Source organism: Rhizopus microsporus, assembly GCF_002708625.1.
Source record: "Rhizopus microsporus ATCC 52813 unplaced genomic scaffold scaffold_19, whole genome shotgun sequence".
NCBI classification, from domain to species: domain Eukaryota; kingdom Fungi; phylum Mucoromycota; class Mucoromycetes; order Mucorales; family Rhizopodaceae; genus Rhizopus; species Rhizopus microsporus.
Genome location: NW_019671934.1, coordinates 107,502 through 120,007, shown reverse-complemented (window position 1 = coordinate 120,007; position 12,506 = coordinate 107,502). Strand labels below are relative to the sequence as shown.

The window sequence follows — 12,506 nt, the reverse complement described above, 5'->3', positions numbered from 1 at the left end:
GCCGATCAAAAGCTTATTCAAGACTTACGCGCCAAGGTTGGAGAAGACGCCGTGTTTGTGATGAGAAACTGGTCCGCTCCCCATGCTAGGTATCATGAGCCCATCCGTGGCCTTGGTTTCCGAAGACTCCTCAAGAAACATGGGTTACAAGTCTACCTTATAGACGAGTACAAGACCAGTAGGTGCCGTCCAACATGCCACAACGAGAGCCTCCACACGTTCCGTTGTGTTCCAAATCCACGACCGTATCAACGTGAGCGATGTCCTGCTGTTGTCTGCCATGGCCTTTTAGGGTAATAATACATGAGCCACTTGAATAACTTTATACTGATTAAACATTGCTTGTAGATGCACCAATCTATACTGTAGACCCGCCATGGCAGCTCCAGATAGATATCGCTTATGGAACAGGGATGTTGCTGCTTGTCTCAACTACATGCACATCCTACGTGAGCTTCGACGTAATGGCATGGTTCCTCATAGGTTTCGCCGGGTTGCTGTTGCTCCTACAAGATGTCGAAGAAGAGTGGATGATCAGGAGCAGCCAAGAGCTAGAATACGTTTAGACGATGATTCTCCGTCCTAGTTATCGCTAGGACACATCTAGATGCCTTCGGGGTAAGTTGTATGTAATAATTTTCTTACATAACTAACTGTATAATTCTTTATATTCTCTCCTTGGTACTTGTTATTTTCATTTGTATGTCGTCTCCTTTTGCACACATTTTATTTTTAACCTTTGCGTAAATACTTTTTTAATATGCGCCAATTATTTTTTACATACACATCATAATTTATCCTCTTTCTGAAGTTTATTTTTAATAAAACAGTATACTTGAACTGATGCTTTTCTGTTCTTTTGTTGTAACTTCTGCATTACGACTTCTGAAAGAGGCCCTGTTCTTAACGGCAATACCTGATAACCTCCATGAGATATGAGATATCGAAGCCGTACTGTTGCTCTTTTTAACCGATTGGCTAGTCCAGTTGAAGATGAGATTCATTGGCCGCTAAAACTGTGTTCTCCATAAAGGTGTCACTAGCACTGCTGATCTCACTCCGCTTTCTTTCAATTTTCTCAGCACTCTTGATATGAGCATCCAAGGTGGGTTCAAAAATAACCCCGTGGACGGCCACTGTTGTTTGAATACATCCACCGCCGTCGCTCCTGGATCCGGATAGCGACTCTAATACATTGTTAGAACCTTGTTCTGATATGCTGCGAACGCATCCACCTTTAAATCTGTTTATCGCTATTGAATCTGATTGAAGAACCTCTTTGAAATTTGCTGCTCATATATTGGAATGGATTGCCTACTGAGAAGGTCCACAATGGTGTTCTGTGTTCCCACTATGTGTTCACATACCAGCTTGATATGGAACGTCTGTAGAATGCCTTGTACTTCTAATGCTAGTTGCTGAAGCATTCGGGATGCTGCTCCTCCATATTTGTTGGCATACTTCAACTGTAAAGAGAATCGTCCTCAGCTTTGGTACATTGATGAAATCGTCTTTTTCTGTTGCACTCCAAAATCCGTGTGTGCTTAAGAGCTTGGACGCGTCGACGTAAACGATATATCTTGGTTTGTTTACGTCTTGATCATATTCTGAACTTCCTCTGTGAATTGATAACCCGTTGTTTGCTTCTTTCAATTACATCCACCAAGCTAGTTCTTTCATTGCATCGTCGGTGATTGCTTGAGATCAGCGATGAAGATCCTGTTTATCGCTCAGATCCTGTCCTTAAATTGACTGTTTCTCGTTGAAATTTCTTAATGTTGACCATTGGTTCAGCCTTAAGGATGACTTTTATATCTTCAAGTAACGGACAGAAAGTTCTCTCATGTCTGTCCCTTACTGACTTTGGCAACCAGATAGTTTTTCTATGCCCCAAATATAAAGCAAATGTGTGGGGACAGTAAAAATTATGCAGTAATGTTTGATGGATGCTCAAATCTACCAAAGCCAAAGAATGTTTTTTATTGCCACCAGAATATACTCCAAATCAATAGTGTGCTTTGGAATCTGAAGGAAATGTATCGACATTTTGTCTTTTTACCTGGACTACATCCACATTTCCAGCCAAAACGAAGGATCATGTTGTAGTATATCATAATACAGCACTTGAAAAAGCTGGACTATTTTTGTCAACAGAAAGAAGAACATATTAAAAACAATTTGGCACTTGACGACAATTCAAGTACGATGAATAAAATATAGAAACTAGGCATGAGGATACAGTAACTGTTGAAAGCCACAAGATGTTTACCATGTAGATAAATAACAAAACTGATTGGAGGAAATTACGGAAATAACACTAGCAGCTCCAGAAAGCAAAAAGTATTTATTCAGGGTTGACTCAAGAAGGGGGGTTATGCCCAAGAGTACAACGAAAATTACAGGAAGACAACGTCAAACAAGCGATATTGATTATAACATTTAGTCAGCACAATATTGGTGGAGCCTTCTGCTGAGAGTGCAGCAACTTGAACCACTGATAAAAATGACACTCAACCGTCAATATGCATTAGCCGAATGTATTTATCTTTCAGAAAAAGTTTGCAGAAGGCTTAATCATTGAATACGTAGATTCTTTGACTCAGTCAACAAGAAAGAAAGCATGCAAAACTGTCGTGTCCGAACGTAATTCACGCTTATTGAAACCAAGACGTTATAATCTTATTATAAAAGAGAAAAAAGCACCGAGAGAAAGTATATTGGCATACCTTTTATTCTTGAAAAATAAGACAACGATCAATAACAAAGAATAAGGGGATCTATTTGTACTTTTTAGTCTTCAAGGGCTGGGGAGATAGTCACTAGGTTTTCTTCCTGAAGATCCGCATTACGATGTGACCTACCAAACTCAGGAAATAAGTGCAAAAGATGTTTTCCACATTGTTTCCAACTTCATGCGTATTTTGGATGATAAGTTACAAGTATCCTTTACCAAATGATGTTCAACACACAGACTTTCCTTTGTAAAAGAAACTTATCTGTCATGCACGAAGAGTATTATGGGTAATTTTAAAGAATGGCCATTAATATATAAATTAAAAAACATAAAAACGCTCATATATGTTATATAGAAAACCTTGTGGTCGCATCGATGTCCTGGCTATCGACGTCCAAGTAAATTACGGAGGTAGGTTTACATTGACTATAGACTAAATTGTATCTAATTCTAAAATGACTCTTCAATCGTGCAGATTGATAGCATCATGGACGATGACGGCATAGATGTCGTGTCTATTGACAGTGAGTCTGAAACTAAAGTAACTGAAAATGAGGCAGGAGAGTTTGAGGAAATGGCCAGCAACTTGGATTGATATGAGTACGCTGCTCATGAAGAAAAAGCTCTTGAGACTTGTCCTTTTCAGACAAGAGCGTTGGTGGACCTGTATAAGCGAAATTAAGTAACCCTGTAACTGATGATCCTGCCTTAGAAACTAGCTTCCAAGTTTTACAGTAAGAGAAAATACAGACTGGTCCTACATCTTGGTCTTTATAATGACGGGTTCCAAGTTTTCAAACATGGCAAACATACGATGGCCATTTTTCATCTGGTTATTTTGAACTTACCCAAGACAATCCGTGCTGAAAACAAGTACATGTCACAAGTATGTATCGCTCCCGATCCAAAGTCCCTAAGAGGCTTTTTCATTCATCAAGTCAGTTAAGGAAGAATTGGAAATATTACAATCGAAAGGTTTTACTTGAAGCAAATTGTCCTTGTGTCTAACACGAATGCTCTTTCTCGATTGAAGAATGGCAATCAGTCAGTGGGCATAAAAAAGTATAAGCATTCATGGGATAAAGGATATAAGTATTGCTATTGTCTTTGTAGCAGATTTATTATATTGATCGAGTTATCTGAAGGGAAAAAAAGAGTACTGCGTAATCAAAAGAGTGCCACTTGTGCCAGTCCATTCGATGGTATAAGATTATTAAGCAAAAGTAGTACTGATCTCTTTTTCATAAATGTCATAAGCATTAGAACCGTATTCTGCATAAGGATGAAAACCGTGTATTTCAGCCTTCGATTGACCATGCTGGAAGAGCACGACTTTAGACTTTGGGGTCCTTCTATATACACGAGCATAGCCTCCATACGTCCTCTTAATATTTCCATATTCATCAGCAATGTCCTGAAGAAACATAATCATTCGAGTCTTTTTGTTTCATTTTATACTTACCTCGTGGCGATCGACATTAACCAAAAAGAAGAGGATGTCCTTGTATTTATAAGCAAGACTGCGGATGATAGGCTTTGTGATTTTGCATTCAGAATCGACAGAAGTGTAAAAGTAAACTACAACTTTCTCGTTGTTTTCGAGTATATCACTGAAATCATCAAGGCTCTCAGGTTCATAAAGGTTTGCAGTTTCTGTAGGTCTGGGCATCTTTTATGTTTTGCTTAAAGAAAAAAAAAGGAAGACGAATGATTGCCAAAGTTAATGCTTGCTGTACTTAATGTAGCACTACAGGCTTTAATGTAATACCACAGGCTTTCTTAAATACATTCATATTCTCTTTTATGCAGATATTCTAAACCATATTATGATTGTAATAAAAGAATGATTTATTACTTTATTGTAAAAGCTTCTTTAATTCACCAGAGCTATTAAGTTTCATCAAGTCATCACAGCCACCAATGTGTTGTTCATTGATAAAGATATTGGGAACAGTACGCTGACCGGTCTTTTCCTGGAGATATTGTTGAACAGCAGAACCAAGTTCTAAAGAAATAGATTCAGTTTGTCACAGCCATAAACATACACCAAGCAATCATTCTTTACCTTCTATGTCAAGTTCCATTACGAAAAACTGTACACCATGTTGCTTTAACACTTCCTTTGCTCTGTGGCAATAGGCTAGACACATATGTTATCTAATCTTTTCTCGCGCGTTGTTAATAGTAAACCTTACGGCAATAAGTCTTGGAAAAGACAGCAATCTTGTTGGTCTTGATAATTTCTTCAACAATGTCTTGAACTTTAGTCATTTCTTCTTTTGAAATAGATGAACCCATTCAAAAAAAGAGAGAAATCCTTTGATAAAAGCTCAGTCTCTTATTTGTTCCACAACCATCATACCGATGACGTAAAGATTATTACCAAAAAAAGATTTTTTTTTTAGAGAGATATATCCTGATCTAATGTCGTAGTTTGACTCAACATAATACGCGAACATTTAAGAGCAAACACTTGGTGCACTCAAAAATGCACTCAAAAATAGGCTAATAATACTATGGGCGGTTCCTTGGGAGGTTAACTGTGACATTGCTTTACAATTTCACGCTACCAAAGTCTCTGCTTAACCAAAGGCTGACCAGCTCACTCTGATACAAAATGTGAATGCATCATAATTACACGTGATTAATCTTGGTTCTTTATTGATAGAACTGAAAACATAAAACTGAATAAAGCAATAACAACGTTTCTTTTTTTTATCTCTTTCTTCTTCTTGAAAAGAGACAATTCAAGATGGTAATTTCATAAACTCATGTTTAGCTTGACGCTACACATTGAAAGGCTTTGTTGGGCGACATCATAGGTAGTGGGTAGAGGTGGTGCCCGTAGTATTAGTCTATTTTTGAGTGCATCAAGTGTTTGTCTATTTTTTATACATAGACTCAGTGGCTCAGGTTGTGCAATTTATAAACGAGGCGTTCGTACCTTTCAATTCTCATGATAATGCGGTCTATAATTTCCAGCACTTAACCATAAAAGATATATTTCGTATCATATCTCTTTATACCGATTATTTTGATGACAAGAATCTCAAAAGTTTCACAACTTGGTGTAGCCGAAAAAACTACATTTTTTCAAAGCAGATGAAGTAAGAAAAAAACAAAAAAGTGAAAATGGTACTGTAGTGAACCGAATCGGGCCGTTGTACGTTATGAAGCAAGGATTCTTTGGTAATTTTTAGCTACAAGCTTTACAAGAGTGACTTTTAAATTTATTTTCTCTTTATAGGTAAATTTGTTTCAGCAATAACGGAATACCCTTCAAACTACAAATCATTTGTAAAAAATCTCGAAGAAGAAGGTCTCGAATTAATAGGCTACATAAGAAATCAAAAGTAGAAGAAAGCGATGAAGTGCGAGTTCGATTATTAGAATCTGTGACTAATAGGCTTACAAAAAGATGTTTATATCAAAACTGTTTATGCTTCTTCCTTCTCTGGCAGCATGGATAAAATTTCTTCAAGAGACTTATGCGAGAAGAGTAAATCCCTTGTAAGGCAATTAAATAATGTGTCTGACAGTGCCCAAGGTATAATGTATATACATATGTTCCCAAAATAGATATAATTGATATCGTTTTTTCTTTTAGATATGATGGATCATATCAAAACTACAGATACCGATATTCGTTTGGTTGTGATCGGCTTTTCAGGACTATCAAGAAATTGCAAAGATATAAAATCCATTGTCAGGTAATGAAGAAATAGACACTTTTTATTGACTTGCTCATAAACTTACTCTTTGATAGATCCTAACCAAATTTTAACAAAAAATATTAATTGATCTCTTACCAGTAAACAGCACAGTTAAAACTTTTATTAGAGAAAATCTACTAAATGATCATAAATTCATGGAGGATTTTCAATGCAGAAAGGCTCCAGTACAAGGGCCTTATGTTGTCAGTTTGATCAACAAATAACCAAGATCAATCACGTGTAATTGCATTAACGAACGTTCCATTGGAAAGCGTTAGGTTAGGTAGAGGCTTTGATAGTGCGAAACTGCAGAGTGACAACGTAGATAGCACCTAAAGGAAGCGTCCATAGTATTAGCCTTCTCTTGTATTTCCTCGTGCGCGTAGTGTTCAACAGTAAATCGGCCAATTTTCTGTTTATAATCTTTAACGCTTTCTGACGACTTTAATTTAACCATATTGGCAGTCCACTTGGCTTTAGTCTTGGCCTCAGCATTAGCAGAGTAGTTAGCAAAAGATCAGCTTTCAGAATTGCTTTTTCTCAAGAAAATTGTCCATTCTATGATCAAAGGAGATGAAAGATTGTCTTATTTGACTTGCAGAGTTCAATGCAAACAACAGCTATAGTTGCTTCACTGGAGTACTTCTCCCTATTACAATAAACTTTTGCCTTCTGATACCTCAGGAGCACTCTGATTCTACGTTTATAACTATAATTGTTAACTGCTTGTTTCCAAATCGTAACAGGAATTGTAAGTGTATCAGGGACTGGTGCATATCTTTGGATGTTCATAGTAAATATTTAATATCGTTTGTAAGAGATAAACAAGAAGTAGTCGTCCAAGTTACAAGCCTCCTGACAAAAACAAGATCAGCCCAGTTGATTGACATTGTCGGTTTTTTCAAAGATTTTGTCGGGATGTAAGCGAAAATGTTGACGTTCTTATAGAAGGATACTGTCGACTAACCTAATATGTCTGCAAAGGATATATTATATGTTACCAGTCAAAAACTATTACAGTTTATCTTTGGTTTTAATTATATCATTTACTTTTTACGATAAAGACTGGCATTATAATACCTTTGATGACAATGGAACAAGAGTTTATGAGCCAATGGAGGGTGTATTAACAGATATTACGCATAAATGTATAATTTTGGAGACAATTACCAGTCGAATAGGAACTCAGGTCGAAGGAGTATTTACTATAAATGCTCAAGTAATAGACATAAAATACATATAAAATATTCAAACAACTTAAACCTTTACTTAGCGATGCTCAGTGAATAAAACGGTGACATTCAAGGAGAATGGAGAGCATATCATAAAATGCTGCGGAAACCATATTGACGCATACAAGAAAGCAAGTTCGTAGGCGCACCTCTCTTAAAAAAATCAGCGGAGAATCTATAGGCACGCACTGCTTTCTTTCATATATATTTTTTTAAATCATGAAAAGAGGGTTTGATAATCGTGGAGAAGGTTCATCTTCTAAGCGCGTTCGCTTTGATTCCAACACAAGAAGTAGTTCAGCGGACGACATCGAATTCAACCATGAGGACATGCTTGAAGAAAAAAAGAGTCGTAAAGGAGCAGTTAATTTCGACGTCTATGGTAGCGATGACGAAGAAGTGGGATATAGCAGTGGTGACTCTGAAGATGAAGGAAAATCAGAAGAAGAAGAAGAAGAAGAGAAAAAACCAGCCAATGACGACTTTGACATGTTTGGTGGTCAACCTGCTGCCAAAGAGAAAAAAAAGAAAAAGAACCCTAATGACGAGATAGAAGGTCAAGACTATACTTCATATGATCGAGAAGAAGAAGAGGAAGGTGATAAAAAGGAAGTCAAGATCACTGCGTTTAATATGAAAGCAGAATTGGAAGAAGGTACATTGGATGAAAATGGCAACTACATTCGCAACAAAGAAGATCCTCAAGCGTTTCATGACAAATGGATGGAAGGCATCACTCGCAGAGAAATCAACCAAGCAAAAGAGGCACATGAAAAGCGAGAAAGAGAGGAAGCATTAAAAGAAGCAGAACGACAAGCAAATCTGCCACAGACACAGACAGATATATACCGCACACTTGTCGAATACCTTCAACCTGGGCAGAGCGTGCAGGAAGCATTGACTTCGTTAGCCAATTCCCTTCCTAAAAAATTACCAGCGTGGAAACAAAAGATGCTGGATAAAAAGAACAAGAACAAAAAGCAATCAGCACCTGCCTTGAGTGAAGAAGAAGAAGAAGTGAGACGAAAAAAGGTGGAGGCGATCACTGGATTAGCCGATCAGATGATGGCATTGGGGTACTTTAATGTCTATGATGATACCTTTGAAATGATGATACGACACCTGCGAAAGGAAGGCGTCGTTTCTCAAGATTGGATGCCAGAGTCTGCTAAAGAATAAATTTTTTATTTCTTTTGACGATTAAACTTGTTTTCTAAGTTTGCCCAAGCCTTCCAATAGTCTTCCTGGACCTTTCCGCAAGTCTCGAGTCCCCAATGAGTGAGTGAAAGCATGAAGCTTGTCTCAAACATGAACGCCTGGTTGCCCTTTCCGACATAAACAGGCTTCAGCTCTGCTGTTGAGGCTGCTTCAAAGACGGCGGCATCAGGACCGTGTGGGGTCATGATGCTGTGAAGGGAACCACCACCAGGTAAGAATCCATCTGCTTTGCCGTCATAATCACCAGTGATCAGACCCATGAACTCAGACATACAGTTACGGTGGAAGTAAGGAGGACGGAACTAGGATAGAATGATGAGAATTCGCTATGAATCAACCACTGTCAACTTACTGTGTTTTCAGCTACTGCCCAACGAGGAGGGAATATGACGAAATCTGCAACAGCTACACCAGGAGTATCTGACTTGGCGGTTAATACAGTAAAGATAGATGGATCCTTTTAAGTGTTAGTAACATGTACACACACGTATCATTTTTTTATATCTTACAATATGATCAAATGACACTGTGTTGATAGTACAGAAGTTGGCCAAATTGTATTTATAAGGAGCATAGTTTCCGTGCCATGCGACGACATCAAAGGGTGTGTGCGATTGCTTTGCGCTGAATAATCTTCCATTGAATTTAGTAATGATTTGCCATTCGACGTTATCTTCTTCTTCAAAGCTGGCAACAGGGGTCAAGAAATCACGAGGATTGGCTAGACCATTGGCACCGATAGGGCCAAGATCAGGAAGCTCAAAGTGAGTTCCATATACTTCAAGTACATATCCTCTCCTGCAAAAACGAATGCGCATGTAAATCATCAAATATAAATGTTATATGGGTGTCTTACGATTTTCCATCTGGAAGTGATACTGAAAATCTGATGCCTCGTTGGATGACAACGATTTCATTAGGCTCGGCTTTTATTTTTCCAAACTCTGTGTAAATATCCAGTGTACCTTGTTGAGGGACTATGTATATTGATTGAGTTTTCCCCTTGTTCTTTATATAGACCTATTTTGGTGCACTTACCTATTAAAAAGTCACCGTCTGCATTATAAAATGCAGATTTACCCATATCTGTATTAGCTGTGTAAACATGAACAGCCAATCCGCTGCGACAGGCAGGATCACCAGCACCTGCCAAGGACTTTAATCCCTGTACAAAGTTTATCTTTTCGTTATCAGCAGGTAAATCGAATGGACTCCATCGGATTTGTGTGGGGGTAATCAAGACATCGTCTCCACCATATTTTGAAACGAGTAAAGTAGGTTCTTCATGGGGCTTGAATGGTTGATGAACGACTGATGGACGAATACGATAAAGCCAACTAAAAAAGGGGGATGAGTTATTATACTACAAGGTCTTCATTATTACCTTCTTTGATTGTGAGTACGAGGCACGGTGAATGCTGTTCCTGATAATTGTTCGGCGTAAAGATTATAAGGACACTTTTGTGGCGTGTTTTGACCTATTATTATGTATGTTACAGATGTTGTTCATATTCACAATAGAGAATATGTTTTTACCTTTGGGAAGGGCATCAGGTAATGCTTCAGAGGAGAAATGGTTGCCAAAGCCACTCAAGTATTCGTAATCAGTCATTATTTATTTCTGTTCTAAAGTGAAAGAAGGAAAATCAGGTTGGAAGCATAATATAAATATGTCGGCTTCGTGGGAAAAATAAGAGTGACAAATCAATGCAAATTGTAAACCCGAATGTTATTTCCTGTTGACCGCAGGACAAATGCAGTTACCAGTAGACTTTAATTCCATAGAAGAAAAAAAAGACCTTTAATAATATCAGGTAAAGAGAGATCAAACTAATAATAAAGAACGTTAACCTTCTTTTATATTGTTTTTCTTTTCTCTGTTTTTTCTTCTTAATAGCATGCAAAAATACATAATGCATCCCAAAGTGAAGATCATAATATCTGCGTGTGATGATCAAAAAGCCTGATACAATTAAGCTGCCACTGACAAAAGACGATTACAAATTGGATCTGTTAAAATTGACAAATCTTTTATACTTTCTTTTATTTATATCGGTTAATGACAATAAAGTATATTTTCTGCAACTCTTGCTTTAAGAAGGATACAGTAGTTTTTATGAATTCAGTATAAAACTGAGCGAGCTCTTTACAGTAGACTCTCGATTACGGAATACTTATCGAGAGCACAAATGACATTCTATAATCGAGAATATTCCGTAATAAAGCTTATACATCGACAATCCAGGTGAGTATCGCAAGAAGTTTAAAGCTGTGGCCGTAAAGTCCTTCGAAAATGGTATTCCGATATCGCGAATATCCCGTATTGCTGTATTCCGTAATAGAGAGTCTACTGTACTGAATGACGGGGTGCTACCTTGTACAGCGGGCTTCTTTTGTAGACTGAATCGGTTGACCGTGGTGTTGTACGCTCCCCTTCAACAAATGACTGTGGAAAAATCTGTTTAAATTTCTCTGAAGAAGTTCAACCTGATGTACTACAAACACAAATGAAAAGGAGAGCTTCAGGAATCTTTGTAACAAAATGCTAGACATACGGAATTTATATAGTTTTTATTTAATAGTATGTATGCATCAATAGCTATCTGACATCTGGAGAGCATACATGCAACAAGCTTCTCTGCAACTTCAAGTGGCAACATCTTCCTCTCACGATGAAGGTCACTTTCAAACTGCTCTATCTAAGAGTCATACTATTAGTTGCCTTGATATGCATCGACGTTTGTTCATGCTTGAAACAATACGAAATCCATTGTCATTCATTCTGAATATGCTTCCTTTACGTCCTTCGATTCCTCCAAACCTGGCCCTCACCTGGTCTTAACGATGGCCGATTATATGTTCTCTACTATATGAATTAGACCAGCTACACCATAACGGATTAACCTCTACCAAGCATTCTCATGGTCAAAAGTTTCTTGTGTGGTTAAAGCAATTCATTTAACTTTTCATCGATAAATCCTACTCATTAATTTCCTTTTACATTTTTTACCCTTGTACCCATTAGGGGTTTTTCTCTACCATTCACTTTCAAACGGATTGAACGGGTCCAGACGGATGTTTACTATATTATTTTATTTTTGCGCTCATTTGGATCATGTTTCTTGACCCTATTTGCTTTCTTTTTCCTGATTACAATTTATTTTACAGACATTCGAAATGAGCATATAATTTCTTTACGAAGATGGACAAGGACACATTGTTGATGAGAATGGAATTGAGCCGATGGATCTTGCTGTTGACGATGAACTCTTCGCTATTGAAACAATAAGCTTCTGTACTCAATTCCTAATGAATAAATCTTCAGAGAGATCGTTAAATCCTGTAGTGCATCCAGCTGCAGATGAAAGGAACAATGAGTATGTAGCAAGCGATGCTATACAGTTTACTCAGATGATAAGAAAACTAGATTTTTTCATTTGTTTTTCAGTAAGTGCTTGAGTGCTTCTGCTGCTGCGAGACAATTGGGTATTCATATTTGTGCAGCTCAGAGATGGGTCAAACGTTATTACGAAGATCCTGAGAGTATTTGCGAAAAGAAGAAAAAAACAGGTCGAATTAAAATGAATTAAAATGAATTAAAATGAATTA

At 37.5% G+C, this 12,506-nt stretch overlaps 7 protein-coding genes across 7 annotated transcripts; 4 read left to right on the top strand and 3 right to left on the bottom strand.

Annotated features, from left to right (window-relative positions):
* Nucleotides 1-60: 60 nt before the first annotated feature.
* RHIMIDRAFT_240955 (uncharacterized protein) lies at nucleotides 61-586 on the top strand (the record flags this gene model as incomplete). Its single annotated transcript, XM_023609487.1, has 2 exons — nucleotides 61-293; nucleotides 349-586. The coding sequence occupies 2 exons, from the start codon at nucleotides 61-63 to the stop codon at nucleotides 584-586; spliced, it is 471 nt and encodes a 156-aa protein (XP_023462791.1).
* A 2,415-nt stretch (nucleotides 587-3,001) lies between these two features.
* Nucleotides 3,002-3,779, top strand: RHIMIDRAFT_294605 (uncharacterized protein; the record flags this gene model as incomplete). Its single annotated transcript, XM_023614104.1, has 3 exons — nucleotides 3,002-3,021; nucleotides 3,090-3,132; nucleotides 3,210-3,779. 3 exons carry the CDS (start codon nucleotides 3,002-3,004, stop codon nucleotides 3,327-3,329), a joined length of 183 nt encoding a protein of 60 aa, XP_023462790.1. The 3' UTR covers nucleotides 3,330-3,779.
* Nucleotides 3,780-3,947: 168 nt separating this feature from the next.
* On the bottom strand, nucleotides 3,948-4,403 carry RHIMIDRAFT_246383 (uncharacterized protein; the record flags this gene model as incomplete). The annotated part of the gene is made up of 2 exons (XM_023610303.1): nucleotides 3,948-4,148; nucleotides 4,197-4,403. 2 exons carry the CDS (start codon nucleotides 4,401-4,403, stop codon nucleotides 3,948-3,950), a joined length of 408 nt encoding a protein of 135 aa, XP_023462789.1.
* Nucleotides 4,404-4,590: 187 nt separating this feature from the next.
* Nucleotides 4,591-5,005, bottom strand: RHIMIDRAFT_207105 (glutaredoxin 1; the record flags this gene model as incomplete). The annotated part of the gene is made up of 3 exons (XM_023606961.1): nucleotides 4,591-4,739; nucleotides 4,800-4,874; nucleotides 4,930-5,005. The coding sequence occupies 3 exons, from the start codon at nucleotides 5,003-5,005 to the stop codon at nucleotides 4,591-4,593; spliced, it is 300 nt and encodes a 99-aa protein (XP_023462788.1).
* A 1,082-nt stretch (nucleotides 5,006-6,087) lies between these two features.
* On the top strand, nucleotides 6,088-6,667 carry RHIMIDRAFT_263886 (uncharacterized protein). The gene is made up of 3 exons (XM_023611712.1): nucleotides 6,088-6,281; nucleotides 6,342-6,444; nucleotides 6,501-6,667. The coding sequence occupies exons 1-3, from the start codon at nucleotides 6,197-6,199 to the stop codon at nucleotides 6,505-6,507; spliced, it is 195 nt and encodes a 64-aa protein (XP_023462787.1). The 5' UTR covers nucleotides 6,088-6,196; the 3' UTR covers nucleotides 6,508-6,667.
* Nucleotides 6,668-7,898: 1,231 nt separating this feature from the next.
* On the top strand, nucleotides 7,899-8,858 carry RHIMIDRAFT_246382 (uncharacterized protein; the record flags this gene model as incomplete). The annotated part of the gene is made up of 1 exon (XM_023610302.1): nucleotides 7,899-8,858. The coding sequence occupies one exon, from the start codon at nucleotides 7,899-7,901 to the stop codon at nucleotides 8,856-8,858; it is 960 nt and encodes a 319-aa protein (XP_023462786.1).
* A 5-nt stretch (nucleotides 8,859-8,863) lies between these two features.
* RHIMIDRAFT_207207 (uncharacterized protein) lies at nucleotides 8,864-10,509 on the bottom strand (the record flags this gene model as incomplete). Its single annotated transcript, XM_023606970.1, has 7 exons — nucleotides 8,864-9,199; nucleotides 9,250-9,354; nucleotides 9,407-9,695; nucleotides 9,754-9,874; nucleotides 9,936-10,234; nucleotides 10,282-10,375; nucleotides 10,434-10,509. 7 exons carry the CDS (start codon nucleotides 10,507-10,509, stop codon nucleotides 8,864-8,866), a joined length of 1,320 nt encoding a protein of 439 aa, XP_023462785.1.
* Between the last annotated feature and the right edge of the window lie 1,997 nt (nucleotides 10,510-12,506).